At 41.1% G+C, this 17,241-nt stretch overlaps 1 protein-coding gene across 5 annotated transcripts in view; it reads right to left on the reverse strand.

The window, feature by feature from the left end:
* The window catches only part of DCP1A (decapping mRNA 1A), a 55,282-nt gene that overhangs the window by 13,397 nt on the left and 24,644 nt on the right, over positions 1-17,241 (reverse strand). For all 5 annotated transcript variants that reach the window (XR_012647039.1, XR_012647040.1, XM_075006079.1 and 2 more), the window contains exons 5-7: positions 11,781-11,919; positions 8,813-8,935; positions 859-1,617 (exon numbers count right to left, since the gene is read on the reverse strand). Coding sequence is in view for 3 of the 5 variants with exons in the window: in XM_075006079.1 (XP_074862180.1) it covers positions 859-1,617; positions 8,813-8,935; positions 11,781-11,919 (1,021 nt within the window). In the remaining 2 variants the exon portion in view is untranslated. The remainder of the gene's footprint in view (positions 1-858; positions 1,618-8,812; positions 8,936-11,780; positions 11,920-17,241) is intronic.

Genomic DNA, 17,241 nt, shown 5'->3' on the forward strand with positions numbered 1-17,241 from the left:
TATTCTTATTTTGAAAGAGCTTCTTTCAAAAGAAGAAAACCAGTGTAGATGCTGTTCTTTCAAAAGTAAGCTCCATCTTCGAAAGAATCCTTCTTCCCTTTATATAAATAAATAAAGGAAAGAAGAATTCTTTTGAAGATCGGGTTTACTTTTGAAAGAGCAGCGTCTACACTGGTTTTCTTCTTTCGAAAGAAGCTTTTTTCAAAATAAGAATATGCAAATGAGGTGCCAAATATACAAATATGCACTTCATTTGCATACCCTCTTTCAAAAGAGGGCTGCAAGTGTAGACGCACCCAGAGAGAATAGTGCCTACTGATGGAGTTTAACTGTCTGATTTTTTCTGCTTGTCAACTCTCACCTATCAATAGCTGAAATCCAATATAACATCTTCACCATTTAGCAAGCCACTAACTTATCCACGTATCCTAGTGAGTAGGGCAATGTAAAATTAAGAATCCCCATTAACACAGAAGAGAATTCTGCAGAAGGAATACTTTTAAATTAAGTTGGAAACATGACAAATGGTAAGTGATAAAAACAAAAAAACTAAAATCTCTAAGATGTGCATGTCTCAAAGTTAGATACTATGTGACAGAGCTACACTGACATTGGTCTGAGGAAGCTACCACCTAAGCCAGTTACAAAAACTTTATTATATACCAACATTTTAATGTGAAAGGAGAAGAGAGTGGATTTCTCATCTAAAAAGTATTTTAACAAAACATCTAATGCTTACAACCAAGCCCTTAGTATTAAAACCTAACTTCTAAGGAAGCTCAAGGTTAAAGGAAAAAACATTTGTTGCCTGGCAATATCTTAAAAAATAAATACAAACATATATAAATCCAAAACTACCTGGAGGGGTGTGATTATTTTGCTACTCAGTGATGCTGGTTTGATGTGGGATTCTTTGAAGCTTTCTGGTGTTGCAAGTTGACTGATTGTGGATGAACTACTAGGTGTCATGGTAGTTTTACTAAGAGACTGTTGTATTTGGTCCTGCTGTGGGGTCAACCTGAGTTTCTGGAGAAGGTCAACATTTGGAAGGGGTGTATTTGAAACATTTGCTATATTAGTAGCCACCAAAGGTGCTATGAACTGGTTTTGGCCAGCAATGAGATTTTGTGACACATTATTGATATCAGATGGCTGCTGATTCATAAGTGGGGATATCTGTTTAGCAGTTTGATGAGTAACTTGCATCATATTACTGTTAGAGTTTAGACCAGGAAGTATCTGAGCAGAAGGAGTTTCTGTTGCCGAGGCTGAATTAAGAATAGGGCTTAACTGAACTGTGTAGTTTGAAACACTTTTTATGTCAGGCTGCAAAACTGAAGCTGGAGCAATCAGCATGGGTGTTACACACTCTTGCTGATTCGAGGTAGTGCCATTAGTTTTGACACTTGTACTCTCTGGTTTCCCCAATGGCTGGTGTGGCACTGCTGATGGCTCAAGTGAAAAAGGGAAGAGTAAGTTGTGCTCTCTGCCTGCAGCGTCAGCTTGCAACTTTTCCATTTTGTCTGGACTGTGATACAAAGCTGCTGGTTGTTCCTTTGGCAAGGAGGTTCCAAATAATTCTTCCACTGTCAGATGTTTGTGCGTTGACTGGAATGACTAGAAAAAGGTAGAAAAAACATTCAGAGGGTTGGCGTAAAAATAAACACATTCCCTGTCCCAGACATAGGCACGCTCACAACATTCAGAAGAAAACAGAAAGAAGAATACTTTCTGAAACACAAAGTCAAGATGGGCAAGGTAACATCTTTTACTGGACTAACTTATGTTGGTAAATGGCAAGTTTTCAAGCTTACACCAAAAGCAGCACTTCGCAATGTGTGCACGAATTCTAAAGCTTGCCATCTCACCCACATGGAACATATGAACTGTAAATTAATTACAAAACCATTATATGGATCCAGGTTGTAAGTATTGTTGCACTGCCACAGAGCTAATTAATGGATACTGCCTTAGGCTACACACAATAGCATAAGCTCAACAAAAAGACAATCACTCAATAGATAATAGTGTGTTAATCAATCGACAGCAAAATAGCTGCTGTCAATGGCAGAGTTTCAAGATCTGTCAGCTGCTGCGTACTTAAGAGTTGTATGGCAAATCAGGTAATAAAATATAAAAATTAATGTACATCAACACAGCTCACCCGCAGGTCCTTTTGGATATAATAATTTATACCAAATATTCAATTAGTTGGATGACACCAACTTTCACCACTCAGTCTTGAAGTATTTTAAGTAGGTGTTAGCATAAGAACAAAGTCAGTTTCAGGAATCCATGATTCACATAAAAAAGAAGAACACTGAAATTAAATGTGCAGCAGAAGGACTATGCTTGGTAGACAAAAATGTTACCATGGGCTCCCAACAATGCTTCACTGTCACAGCTTCCAGTTAACCGTGAAGGATCAGATTGGTAAAATATACCTTATCATATTTTTAGTAACACTGAAGAAGGTTTTACAAAAATTTGTCATTATTTTATACCTCAAGATGTACTTTTACAGGAAATTAACTGCTGCCACAAAGGTGACAGTGCAACAACTTTAAAGTTTTCTGCATTAAACAGACCTTTTGTGGTAAACAAAAAGACACAAACAGTTTTAAGACATAAGCTGTATTCAATCTAAAAGGATCTCATGTATACATTTAATAAATTTGCCTATATATTTATTATTGTAAATAAAAACAAGCCAATTAGACAAACTAAACACATCATTAGTATTACAAATTCCTTTAATCGCTTATACTTGTGCAATGCACTTTGGAGGAAATTCTGCATTTGTTCAGACGAATTTACAATATAAATTTCAGACACTGCACAAAGAAATAAAAGGTGGGTGGGGAGATGGAGGAAGCAGAAGGGTTACAACAATAAGACTGAACTGTTAGTCAGTAAACCTATACAAATCTTGATAGTTCTATTAAATGAGATTTTTAATTTTTTAAAAACTTTTCCTGCAGGCAATGTGACAGATGTTGTGACAGGTAAATGGCAGAAATTTCAAAGTATACCCTGATACTTTGGAAAAAAACATCTAGTTTATGTAACTCTGAGTTGGAACCTGAGTGCTATTAACTTCATTTTTTTTGTATATAAAATTTTTTTACAAAGAATGATCACTGAAGAATAAAATATTCTAAGGCTAATTAAATATCTTGTACAAAATGAACATGACATGTGTCTTCTTGTTTAAATCAAAGAACCCTAGAAAAGAAAGCCTAGGCCCACCTAGATTATGCTGCATGACTGGCTTGTCATAACACTTGTTATTATCTTAAGGGATTTCCGGTACGTAAAATTTACTTTGCTACCATTAAACATAATCATGTTAAAAATACAAGTTATTTATGCTAATAAAAAAGGAAGGGCATGATCAATTACAATTTACAGTATAAACTGTGATCAATTACAATTTATAGTGTAAACTGTTTTCATTCAACTGTGACACACATGGAAAATATCGTACCATCTAATGCTTTTATTTTCCATATGGCAAAGTTTTTAATTTTGTGTGCTACTAATTGAAAATGGCTGCCTTTTAAATACTTTAAAAGTAACCAAAAAGCCAAGGGTTATTTATACCACCAAAGAAGTAACAGGGATATCAGCAAGGCACTCAAAGTGATAAAGGCTAAAGGGAAAATAAATCAAGCTACACACTCACTGTCCTATAAAGGGAAAACAAAAAGGAAAACAACAATTAAAGTTCAAATTACTTAGAACAAAGGCTGGGTCTTCTAAAAACTGCATCCATAACAAGGCACAGAGCACGGAGCATTTAGAAATTAGATAAAACTAGGTCCCGACTATGCAGTTTAAGTAAAAATTACAAAAGGATCATATTGCTGGGGATGTAAAATTCTGTTTAATAGGTTAACTGGTTAAATATGAGGTTTAACAGATTAAATGGTTTGGTTGGGAGGGCAGCTCCCCGCCACAGAAAGGGGCTGCTCTGCCTGAGCAGGAGCGCCCAATGCCAATGGCACAATGGAACCAGGACTGCTTTGGCCCAGCCAGAGTACCCCCACCCACAGTACCCCCACCCACAGTGCGCCCAGGGTTGCTGTGGACAGGGACTACTCTGGCTTGGCTGGAGAAGCCATGCCCCACAGCATGCCCAAGGCCACTGCAGATGGGGTATTCCAGCCAGGCTGCAGAATCCCTGTCGTGGGTGAGGGTTCCTTCAGTCTGGTCTTAGCACTCACAATCTGCAGGAGACTGGAGTGCCAGAGCAGCTCATCTGTTGCAAGGGACCACTCCAACCAAAGTGGGCTTCAGCTGCCTCCCCAGCTGCCCATCTTATCCAGGGCTGCTGCAGACAGGGCTACTTTGGGCCAGCTGGAATGCCCCCACCAGCGCCTGCCCCGTAGGGGTAGATCAATCCCTGCCCTCAGGGGGCAAGGGTCTGCTCTAGCCTGTACTCATTAACCCTAACTGATAAGCCTCATCCATTTAGGATGGGGCTTACCAGTTCACCTTTAACATTCACACATATTACCATTGTCACTTGGCCTGTTTTGGCCCCAATGTAGGTTTGGAGTGGCCAGAACCCTGAGATGATGGGTGTATTCTCCTTTTGCCACTCTTATTGCTCCTTCAGGAGCTGTCCTACTGCTTCTGTGGGAAGAACCAATGAGGAGATTGAGGTCTGAAGCAGCTCCCTTAGGTCACCTAGGTATGTCATCTCAATGACTTAAGGATGGCCCTAGAATCCTTAAAGCTATTCTCCTCTGAAAAGAGAGTGGTACTCTGAAAAGGGAGGTCTTAGAGATTGGAGCCACCCCTGTAGCCAAGATCACATCAACAATGTTCAAAACACCACATTAGCACTGTCCAACAAGATGTGCAGCGAGGCTTGTGAAGAACTGTGAAGAGTTGCAGTGGAGCAGCTCTGAGAATTTAGCCAAAGCTGCAGAGGTTGTGTAGGAATGTCAGCTAGTCACAGCCTGCTAGTTAGTGATACATAGCTGCAGGACCCCTCTCCCCTAGAATAAACCTTCCTTCTGAAGCAGTCATGCCTCTCAGCTTTCCTATTTTTAAGAGAAGGCCTGTGAAAACTTTGCCACTCCCATTGATTCACTGCATCTACTCTACAACAAGGGAGTCCAGAGTTGGGTGAGCATACAGGTGTTCATGCCCCTTGGAATACACAAACAGTGCCTCTCATTTTGCTTTGCAATGGGTGTAACTGAAGACAGTGTGTGCCACAAGGTCTTCTTTCTGTCACTTATATTTATTAGAAGAGGCAGGGTGACACAGAGGGACCAGAGGAGATTAAAATACCCACAACTGGATTTGAGTTTTCTGTCGCCTCCTCTGCCTTGATACCCAGACCCTGAATGACCCTGTGGAGCAGTTGCTGTAGGATTATTATGTTCTCAAGTGTAGGGAACACTGTGATGCCAGCCAGTGCCTTGTCAGAATATGAGGAGGAGGAGGACGGTGCTAGGCCACAACCTGTTCCCCCTCTCGCGTATCCTGATGGTCCCAGCTCTCAGAAGTGTTCCAGAGGTGAAAACCACTGGTGCAGATGGTGTGATAGTCTATATTGGTTCTGGTGCCTATAATGCCACTGGTGCTGGTCCCAGCTTTTGGAGAGGTGGAAGCCCTGCCAATGACAGTGCTTTCACTGTTGACATTGTGGCTACTGGCCCAGGTGGGGTAATGGTGCCAAAGAAGCTACTGGTTCTGGTACTGTGGTTGGTGCCAAAGTGGAGATCAGGATTTATTTTGGGGATGGTGTCACCCTAGAAGGAGCAAGCATATGCTCTGTAGTTGGACGGTGTGGTGGTGTGTAGGAAGGAATGAAGATGGCTGACTCTACTGAAGGACTGTGCCAAGCGATGCCCTTGTAACCTGCCCTAGGCTCGACGGAATGACCAGGGAGTGCAGAATGGCAACTGCGGTGCCATGGCTTCCTCAGCTTCAGAATGCGTCTTAGGCTGATGGTCACACCTATATTGAGATCTTCTTTTCAAGCTCCTTCTGAACTGGTAAGACTCAGCTTCCAATCCTGAGGCCTTCGATACAGAGGACCAAGGGGTTGACAAGATTCTAGGTGCTGATCTATGGCAGCTGGGCAAGAGGCTGGGCCATCTGTCAGATAACAATGGTTCCTCTGGGCTTGGTGAAGGGTAAAGCCTACACATCATCACCTTCTTCCCACTCGACTTCACCTGCGGATGCACGGATGACACTGGTGTGGGGAAATTCTCTCCTCTGGGGTAGGGAGGAAGGGAACGGCGCCATAAGGTGCATGAAATTCTTTGCCAAAGATGCCGTTCCAGCAGAGTCAGCGAGTGCTGTGGTCAGTGGTCCCTCTAAGCTGAGAGGTTTGGTAGCCGCCCAGGAGATACACATGTGCCGCCCAGCTGATTAACAGAATGTCCACAGCCCCCACAGTAGACAGACCTTTTTTCCTATTGGTGGTCTTGGGGCACATAAAATTTATTCCACTCAGGAATGGAAAAATTAGAGAGAACTCTGGCTGTGGCTGCAGACTTGCCCTCCCTTTGTGGGTAGGCATTGATGCACACCTGTGGGGTGATTTAGAGGAGTGGCCTTCTCATGGTTGTACGTCTCTGGAATTCCCTCAGGTTTTTTACTCTTCTGAGGCACCAATGAGTGAGATCAGTGCCTTTCAGACCTTCTCTTGTTGACCCATGGAAGCACCCTGAGGAGTCCTTTTTCAGCACTGTAACAGAGGATGGCAAAGGGGCACGCTGTACCAATGAGAAAGTACTTGGCGCTGGGTCTCCCAGTTCCAGTTCTTACTGCGGGAACAGAGATGCCTGCATTAACAGTAGTTTGAACCACTGGTCTCTGTCCTTTTAAGATCTGGGGCAGAACTTGCAGCAGCCATGGCAAAGGTCTCTCTGGTGGCCCTCACTCACATACCTTAAGCTGGAGGAGTGAAGGTCACTTTGTGCGCTTTGCACAAACCTCGTAACATTTGAATGCTGTAGAACGTGGAATGCCATGACTCCAGGGATTCTGAAGTATGTGTGCGTGTGGGGAGGACTAATTATAAACTACAACTATTTATACAACCACTACTATGAACTATTAATATGAGAACTATATACACTAGAGACTAAATGAAAAGGCAGGCTTGCACAAGCAAGAACTATGGGGCATTGCAGCCTACTATCACTGCTGATAAGAAGGAACTGAGGAGGGGGTTGGTCGACAGGGCTCTATATTGGACACCATGAAGGTGAAAATCCAGGGGGAGCACAGACCAGCTCTATAGATACTGCTATGAGAAAATCTTCTGGGTACCATGCATACGCACACACCTAATAGGAATACACATGAGCAAGCTTGTTCATGTATTGTTGATTACATCTGTACCTCTAGCTGCTTTTAGTCATTACCATCACTGACACTAAAACTGGTTGTAATCTTTTCTGTATTCACTCATTTGAAGGTTTCTAAAATTTCTGATATGTAAATCTTTCAATTGTTCTGTTTAAAACATTTTATTAAATTGAATCTAATAAAATATATGTAATTTCAACTGCTCTATAAAATTCCCTTATTTTCCCCAAGAATGAGAGCACTTCACTTGTGTGTTTGTTCCTGGATTTATTTTATAAATAGTAAGATGCCTTCCTAATTACAGCTATTCCTCCAAAGATGTCAAACTACAGAAACTGTACAGCCATCTTTCTATTATATTTGCAAATTTAGAAGTGTAGAAAGAAGAATATTTTGGGGGGGTTATTTTGTATAAAGATATGGCAGAATATAACCACATCAAGAAATTCTAACTGGTCAATTACTGAGCCAAATCTTTAAAGGATGTTTTCTGAAATTAAGTATCATCTAATATTCAAGCATTAAATTTTTGCCTCCACCAGGTGGCACTGTTAGTTGGTACAACCTACTGATGTACTGTGTGGAATCTAGTTACAGCATTAGCATTGTTTTAACAGAATCTTCTCTGAAGTAGAGAGTTATATGACTTCATTGTGGGTTAATGTTTATGACCAAATTTAGTCAGTTATTTATCTTCTGACAATGTCCATGCTACACAGCGTCCAGTGATGCTGCTCACCAGTAAGAAAGAAAACCTATTTTGAACCGTGGGAAACTTCTGTTAGAGAGAAACAATGCATTTTTTAAGGATATTTTGGTAAAAAAGTTTCCTAGCACTTCTGACACATTTTTAAAAATCTGCTAGTAAAAGCAATGGTGGATCACTTACATAGGCAAAACTCTGGCTGCTTGTTGGTTTTTAAGCATGTCGGCTAACCCTGCTCAGAGCCAATCTAGCAGACACACTACTTAAAATCCTAGGAGCTACTAATCCCTTGGATCAGATCCTGAGCTTGTGTAAACTTCATATCTTCACTGACTTCATGGAAGTTATGGTCATTTGTACCCGATCAGGATCTACTCCTTATCTACACTAGTGCTATTAACAAATAGAAATAGATAGCAATTATAATGGTGAAATATTTTAGAAAAAGCTTCTTGGTAGAGAAAAAGGGTTAAATTGTCAAAATTATCTAAGTTCATATTTCTACCGAAAACAAGATCAAGGCTCTTGAATCACTAAATGCCTTTACTCAAAGCCAAACGGTCGATAACATATACCAGGAAGAAGTGAGAAAAGACACAGGAGAGAGATCTCTAATAGTCACTGGGATTAGGAGCACTCACGTCTTGGCAATTTTATTTTAAACTTTTTGTACATAATATTGCAGAAGTATGGAAAAAACAACTCTCCAGTGTGGAACATGCTGTATTTCCATTACTGATGATACTCTGTTTAGAGTGAACATACCTGATCTTGCATTTGTAATGTTGAAGATGCTTGTTCTGAAGTCTCCATGCTTTCAGTCTTCAGGGAATTTGCATTTTGTTGCATTCCAGAACTTGATATAATACTCAAGTCATTGATTTGAGTCTAAAAAAGGAAACATTTTCAAAAATATATCTGTTTTCTAACCTTAACTCAGCAATACAACTGCTGTAATTCCAACTGCACTTATTCTTCTCATGTATACGGAATGTAGATCTTGTTCATTTTTGTAAATGCATAAGTTTTAAATATAATGAGAGTGACATTCACCATATTAAAATCTACCAGCTGTTCTCATCATTATTTTGTCGTCCTGTTACTGCGAAATTTTTGGGACTTCAGTTTAATTTTTTTTAACTTAGTAGAAACGTGGTCCACTTAAACAAAAAGCGCCAAATCACATAAATGGCAGACACTAACTGAAACAATAAAATCGGTTACATTTCTTTACTATGAGAATTTGGACCGCATACAAATCACTGACTGAAAAAAGAACTAGTTAGCTATGTTATTTCTATTGTAATTATTTAATCATACAAGTGCATAAATGGAGGAACACATTAACACTTGTAAAATTCAAGGCTAGGGTAGAACAGAATATCAGGAAATTAGCGGAGACCACAGATCCTATATTGCTAAGAGATGCTAGATAAAATGTCTCAGCTGTAATACAATAAGTTAATAAATCAACTTCACGATTCAGTGACTTTTTCCACTTGAGCATTGTTTATCATGCATTTATTTAAGAAGCTGAAATTGATGTAACTTACTGTCAGAACAACTTCAGCCCTATATAGCACCTTATCCTAAGATATCTCTGAACACCAGCATTATCCAGTAATGTTAGCATAGAACAGGTGATTACTTTGATGCTTTGTTACTGAACTACTGAGCTGCAAAGTCACTACATGGCATCTTAAATTTCATTTCTGAAGTTTTCTGAAAGGTCTATGAGACTGATTTTTAATTTTTAAAATTTTTCAGTGATTGAACAGTAGGTTTAGGAATAAAACAAAGAGTACTTATTTAGATTACAGGGGACTTCTCCCCTATTTCTATCAGCTTCTAAAATTTAAATTGTAACATATATTAGGACAAAAATTCTTGACTATTTTGTGGCTTACAAATAAGATTTAGAAGTCCGCCAAAGGACTGGCTATAATACACTTCATTATCTTGCAGAAATATGGAGGTCGGGGTGGAAAAGGGAAAAAAAACAAAAAGCCCTCCAATCAACAAAAGCATCCACTCACTTGAATCAAACCTCAGAACTCACTCATTTTCACATATGGACTTCATGTAGCACACACTTGGAGGATTAAACTGATTTAGAATCCTAGATTAAAATCAGTCAGGCCTTTATAAATCTGTTGTTTGCACTCTCTCTGTCCCCTTCTCATGCTGACTCTCTGCAAATCTCATGTGGGCTGCACACAAGGATTACTGTATGATGCATCTGGAACGTACTAGGGAGATAAGTACTTTCTGCTCTTAAAATACTGAAATACAAATTCATGTGTAATTATCAACTGGAGTGCCCCAGAATAATTTCTGAAGAAGTTAAGATGACAAGCTCTCCCAAGAAACACTTCTTTTTCAGCAAATATGTTTACTTAAATTAGACAGGATCACCATGGAAATACATGCACAAAAGAATAGAGAGAAAAATCTCTACAAATTAAATAATGGCAGACATGTCAATTTATACAGCAAGAAGTCTCCTAAAACTAATGTGATCATTCTTTCATATATCTCTCATTCTTAACTAGCATTGTGCAATTTTGTTTATCTCAGAAGACTTGACATAAACAAATACACAACAGTGGAAAACCATGGGATTATACCTGGCACTGATTCATTTTGATTTTGTGTCAAGCTGTAAAGAAAGTAATGAAACTAACATTATTACTATTTTAAGTTTTTTAAATTGGTAGCTAACTGCAAACATGCAATTGGCAAAAGCAAAATCAATGATTAGATTGGCTGAAAACTGTAAAAGGAGAGACTGATTTCATACATATAGCATCAACTATGTCACCCCATACTATTCTGAAATGCTTTGTTTTTAAACATATTAGAAGATTTTAGGATTTTTTACTTTAATGGCAGTAAGTCATTTCATGCCTAAATCATAGTTCAGGGTGGCTGAAGGCTCTTGATCTTTCACCTCATGGTTCAATACCTCTTGAGGCATTTAAATTTAGACCTGTAATGAACATCCTATTGTGATGTATGTCTCAATCAATCTATCTCTTCCACTGAATTTCAGGAAGGGGAAAGAATGCAGACTCAAATACTAGGCAGAATATGTGCAAAATGATCTCTTGTGAATGTTTAATTTTTTGTAACATACATTTATGAGAATATTTAATAAAAAAGTCTTCTCCACTGCTCATTTATTCTGGACTGCTCCTGGACTATCAAAGAATATGAATACTGCCACAGAGACAATACAGTGCATTGTATGTGTGCTTAATGACTTCTCAATTTTGGAGAACACAAGATCAGAACATTACAGCTTTAATTTTCATTTTTAAGGTTCAGTTTAAAATTATAAATGAAATACTACATCTTAAAAATATATGTATAGTGTACTCTGGTAGGAACAAAATCTGCAATTGAAGACAAGTGTTACTTAAGAATCTCACTTTAGAACAGCTATCATAAGAAAAAAGGAACCTTATTTGTTCCAAAAACTGTAAGCAATTACTCCTAACTGTAAAAAAAAAAAAAGTACTGAAGAAATATGATTATAATGTTATAATGCTTGTATACAAAACTGCCTGACTTCACTCTAATCCAACTCTCACTGATATCAAAGTAAAGCACCATTTGATTTCAACAAGATGTACATTAGGCCCTAATTAAAAGAAATATGTGGACTAGTTGTACATTGCTAATATAGTTACTTCTCTAACACGTTGTTCTTCCTCCCCCCAGAGATCCTTACTCGTTCATATTCATCCTTGGCTTTGCTAAGCATTTCCAGGATATCAATGGGTTTGTTTTCACTGCAACCATTAGTTCTGCTGGGACTTTTCCTGTCATGTGAAGCTTGCTGAGATCTTTGAGCTTCTTGTTGTACCACTCTACAGTGGGGAGGAGAAGAGGGAAACGAAAACAGGATTTCAAATAAATGTTATTTGGAATGAATCTGTCCTATATAATGCACCATTGCATGGATACATTACTATTTATAAAGCCATTTTGTTGTGTGTGAATAAAAAGCTAACCCGTCACTGATCAAAACTGTGCATTTGCAATCAAATCTGTACAATCTATATGACAGTCTAACTATTTTACATTTACTTCCAACTCAAATTGCAGTGGTTTGTGTCCCACAAAATTTCTCTCTAATATAAACCATCTCTGGATAAACTGTCATATTTCGAAGTTTTATTTTTACAATACAATAAATATGCAGATACCTAAACATGGACTATACAAAGAACACATAAATTATGTTGTACACTGAGTGGAACAGTTCTTCAATTTTCACTGATTAATTCACAGCTTCTCCCTGGATAGTCACATCTCTTACAAAAATAAGATCTGTGTCTTGTTACACATACGGTATGCTTATGCTGCAATTAAAAACCTGCAGCTGGCTCATGCCACCTGACTTGAGGCTTGAATTAAGGGGCTGTTTAACAGTGATGTATATGTTCACGCTAGGAGTGGAGAAAGGGGTGTAAGACCCTGAGAAGTGGGAGTGTCCCCAAGCCTAGGCAAAAGCTCATATCTGAAGATGCACACAGCAATTAAACAGACACGACTTGACTCCAAGTCAGTTGGCATGGGACACACATAGGTGTCTAACTGCAGCAAAGACATAATCTTAAAGATCTGGCCTGTTGTGAAAGCACATGCATTGGGGAAGACAATTGTCTGCCACTGGATGATTCATTATGAAGACTCTTCAGTACCAGAGATGTCAGAGCTGGCTGAACATCAGGGTCCATTGAAATCAATGGGTGTTAGCTTCTTAAATAGCTTTGAGGATCTGGGCCATATTCACATGTCTTGCTAAAGAGGCTTTAGAATTCTTTAAATGCCCACTCTCTGTTCTGTGATGCCAATAAATCACAACAATCTCACTTCAGGGTGATACTAACTTTTAACACTTGGATAGAAAACCATAAATCTGTGTCGCAATCTCAACTTTGCTGTTTCTTGTCTCACATCTGTTTATGTGCCCTTCTACATGTTGCACCATTATCATAGACTGTGAACCCTCAAGTGTTAGCCATTTATACAGTGCCTAGTGCAAAGCACCACTGATTCCTCATCAAGGCCAAGGGCATTACCACATTCAATTAGGAAACAGAAACAATGCCAGGTGACTTGAGTGACTAGTCACAAAATTCAACTACTGGACAGTCAGCAGAAAGCTCACTGTAGTACTTCACAAAAAATGCACAGCTCTAATGTGGAATTGTAGAAACATGTCATTGAATAACTTTGAATAATGAGTATATCATTAGTTCCTGGACAATTTGTGAAGGAAACAGACTGAATCCATTCCCTTAGTGACGGTGGAGGCCACAGGAGCTAGAAAGGAGCTGGTGCCCTCCCTTATAAAATTTCACACACACCCTGAGAGGGCATGCCACCCCCACTTTATGCACCCTGAGCTAGTCTGTAGTATTAAAAAAAAAAAAAAGTTACAAACAACCCTTCTTCCCTCTCCCTTCCAACTTTCATCTCATGTTTTCAGTGCCCAAAATTCAACAGCGTTGTATTTAGGTAATGAAATCCTTAGTGGGAAGGCTGAATTCAAGCAACAAAATATTTTAAGTCCACAACCACTGCCATAAAACAGCCTTGTATGGGCATAAGGAATCCCTAGCTGCATTAGTGCTGGTATAGCTGGTTCTTTCATCACCTCCTTAGCTCTTTCACCATGACTTCCCCTAACTCCACATCTAAAGGAGTGCAGTGGCAAGGAGAGAACAGCACCACATGGCTAATGCCTTTTGCTGATGGGAAGAGAGTAAATGTGCCAGATATTTTCATTCTTTCAGTAGTTCATACAACCTATCTATACAAATATATTATTTTGGAAAATAAATTGAAAACACAATACCTGTAATTCTTTTTTTTTTTAAAGCATTTTTTAAAAGTCTGCATTAAATCAATTATTTCAAGAAAAAAACATTGAGGACGGGGTAGAGCTTAGGAACTGGCATGTCACTTTGGAAATTTCATGCTGTGTAATGGCTGATGGGAAAGCCAAAAGGTGCCATCATAACAATCACAGAAAATGTCAATCATTCAACCCTTCAGTTTCATCTGGTCATAGAGAGTTCCAGGATAATTCAACTCTTTCTGCTGAATTTAGTTTCATTATTTCAGCACTGGCAGGACAGGGAACCACAGAGAGCCCGATTCACCCTGCTACCCGAGCAGGCACACCCCTTCCTTCTGCTGGGCACACGTGGCCACCTGGCGTAGGCTCCCACCAGCACCATAGATGGGTTGGTCCCAGGGGCCGGTTTGGGGCTGAGAGGGGTTAAGCATAGGGATGGGGAGGTAAAGCTTTGGGACAGGGAGTGGATCTGGGGGGCTGAGGTGGCTACAGCCTGGAGATGGGAGGACAGTTTGGAGGCCGAGGGAGGCAGAACCTAGGAATGGGGTTCTGCAAAATTCTTTTGAGTTTAAAAGGGTTCTGTGGCCAAATAAAATTGGGAAACTCTACATTAATCGAACCAGGCTGATAGATTTATTTATACATAGAACAATGTAACTCCCATGACCTGCTAACAGAGTGAAGCATTTATGTCAATGGGAGGCTCGTAACATGGCAACCACTATAGTATTTAGATAAACCTAGCAGTGTAGCTACAGCAACGGAAGACAATTTAACATGGACAGTAATGTAACTCTAACCTTAGGAGGGTGTAAGTAACTGCTCAGATAATAGTAGGAAGGTAACTGAACACACAGGACAGCATACACATACAAATAATACCCACAATGTAAACCAGAGCTTCTCAGTGTTGATGCAATAGTAGTAGTGTAACTTTACCCAGCGTAGAGGGCAATAATTATCCCAATGATTGCTATGGAGTAATTGCACCAGTGGGAGAGTACAACTCTATGAATTGTAACAGTTCACATAACTCTTCCAGTAACAGGTAGATTGCCTGAGTCTGTGCCAGAGCAACATCTCTAGGGGTCAGGACATGAAATGTTGAAGAAATGAGACTTTAAAGCAAAGCTGACTATTTTGGAAGTTGATTATGGAAAGGAAATGGAGCCCATTGATGAGGAGTTGCCCAGTCTGTGTCTAGAAGACATATGAGAAACAAAGCAAGGTGTAGATTTGCTTCCAGTAAACTTTTCAAAAATTGCTTAAATATATTTATGAACGTAGCTGCCTCCCTCAGGCATCTCCACAAAGACATGAAAATAAAAATGTAATAGATCTGTTCCTCAACAGGACAGAAACCACACATGGACAGACTGCAAAAAGTGCTGAAACAAGTGGCTAGCTCTCACTTCAGTTGCTGTACTGACGAAAACAGAGCGGACACCAAGTAAGACTGAGACATAGTAAGTCATACAAGTAGCTAACACTGACATTTTTGGAGGATTAGGGTTTAGGGCTTTTCACCACTTCAACATAGGCAACACACAGAGTGATTTCTCCTCATCTTAACACCGTGGAGTATAGATACACAAAAACTACTCACCTGATGGCTGGGTTACTTTACATTTCATTTTTATTAGTTTTATTGCATTTAATTTTTTCATATTAGCAGACATGCATTCACTAAAAAGGTAAAATATGGACACAAAGCCGCAATTCCACATATTTGCTCTGCCAGATATTTCTTAAGTGTTACACATTTGTTGATTCAGATGATGCACTTAATACTGTAAACTATTTTCTATGGCTAGGAAAGCAAAAGACACCCCTGGTGACAGCCCACTTAGTTCTACAATTCTAAACGAAAAGACAGGGCTATTAATCTGACTTCTCTGGCAACCACAGAAAGTGAGTTTCAGTAACTCCGACTCAGGTGGAAGTCAGGAGGAATCTACAAGCCTTGCAAAGAAAATGAATAAGAACAGCCATCTCAGGTAGCTTATGTGATGGAGTGGGGGCGGGGTGCATATGTGAGTCAGGCTGGATGTCCGAGGCAAGCAGCAGCTCCCAGTGGCTAAGGATGACCCTGGGGCTACAACTGGCAGATAACACCTCTGCCTGAACAAAGAGCAGGGAGGAGCTGAGCTGGGTTTTGAATCGGGGGCGGCAGTTAGAGGCTGGGGAAGGGAGAGCTGGAAGGCAGCCAGCCCGAGGAGGGGGAAAGCTACACCCCAGAGGGGCACCCCTCGGGGTCTTCCCCCCAGGACAGGTTGGAAGGACTGTCTCGGGCTGCTATGCTGTTGCTTCTGTGAGAAACTGGGCGTCTGTTGCCTAATAAACCTGCTGTTGTACCTGCTGAGTGAGAGTCACTCCTGCCAGCGGACAGGGTGCAGTGCAGGGGGACCCCTGAACCCCATCACACTGGTGTCAGAAGTGGGATGCACTGCACCCACGGATGAGCTCCCAGCAGTGGCTGACTGAGCACCAGAGAAGGAACGAGTCTCACAAGAGTCAGAGGGGGAACAGAGCCATTCCTGCAGCTGCTGCTGGTGAGTGGATACCCCGGGAAATAGCGGGGAGATGGATTATACCCGACTCCTGAAGGCAGAGCTAGCAGGGCTGTGCAGAGAGAGGGGCCTGACCGTGGGGAAGGCGACCAAGGCCCAGCTGATTGCACAGCTGGAAGAGAATGACCGATCCGGGGGGCAGAGCCTGTCCCGGCAGAAAGTGGCCGGTCAGCCTCGGGAAGCATTTCGGATTCTTCGACAGGAGCAGGGGCTCGACGCCGTCAGACAGACGCGGTGCCCACCAGGTCGCGCTCAGCTAGCGGTGGTCCATCGCGGGCAGAGTCCCCCGCCGCAGAGCTGCGACGGCTGGAACTCGAGGTGAAATTAAAGGAACTGGAGCACCAGGAACGGGAAAGAGAGCGTGAGCGTGAGCGCCAGGAACGGGAAAGAGAGCGTGAGCATGAGCGCCAGGAACGAGAAAGAGAGCGTGAGCACGAGTGCCAGCTACAAGAGAGACAGCGGGAGGAGAGAGAGCGAGAGCGGGAGCATGAGCGAACCATGGCAGAGGCGAGACGCCAAGAGGCCCCAGCTGCGGTAAGCGGGGAGAGGGCCAGACGGCTCGGGGTGGCCAGTCACTTGGAGACGCGTGTGCTGGCCCAGTGTCAGGACACAGGGGACATGGACGAGTTCCTTACCGCCTTCGAGCGAGCCTGTGAGTTGCATGAGGTTCCCCCAGATGAGTGGCTCCGGCACCTCACCCCCTTGCTGGGCCGGAAGGGCGCAGCGGTGCTCAGCCAGCTGGTGGGGCTGCA

Source organism: Carettochelys insculpta, chromosome 11 (assembly GCF_033958435.1).
Source record: "Carettochelys insculpta isolate YL-2023 chromosome 11, ASM3395843v1, whole genome shotgun sequence".
Taxonomy (NCBI): domain Eukaryota; kingdom Metazoa; phylum Chordata; order Testudines; family Carettochelyidae; genus Carettochelys; species Carettochelys insculpta.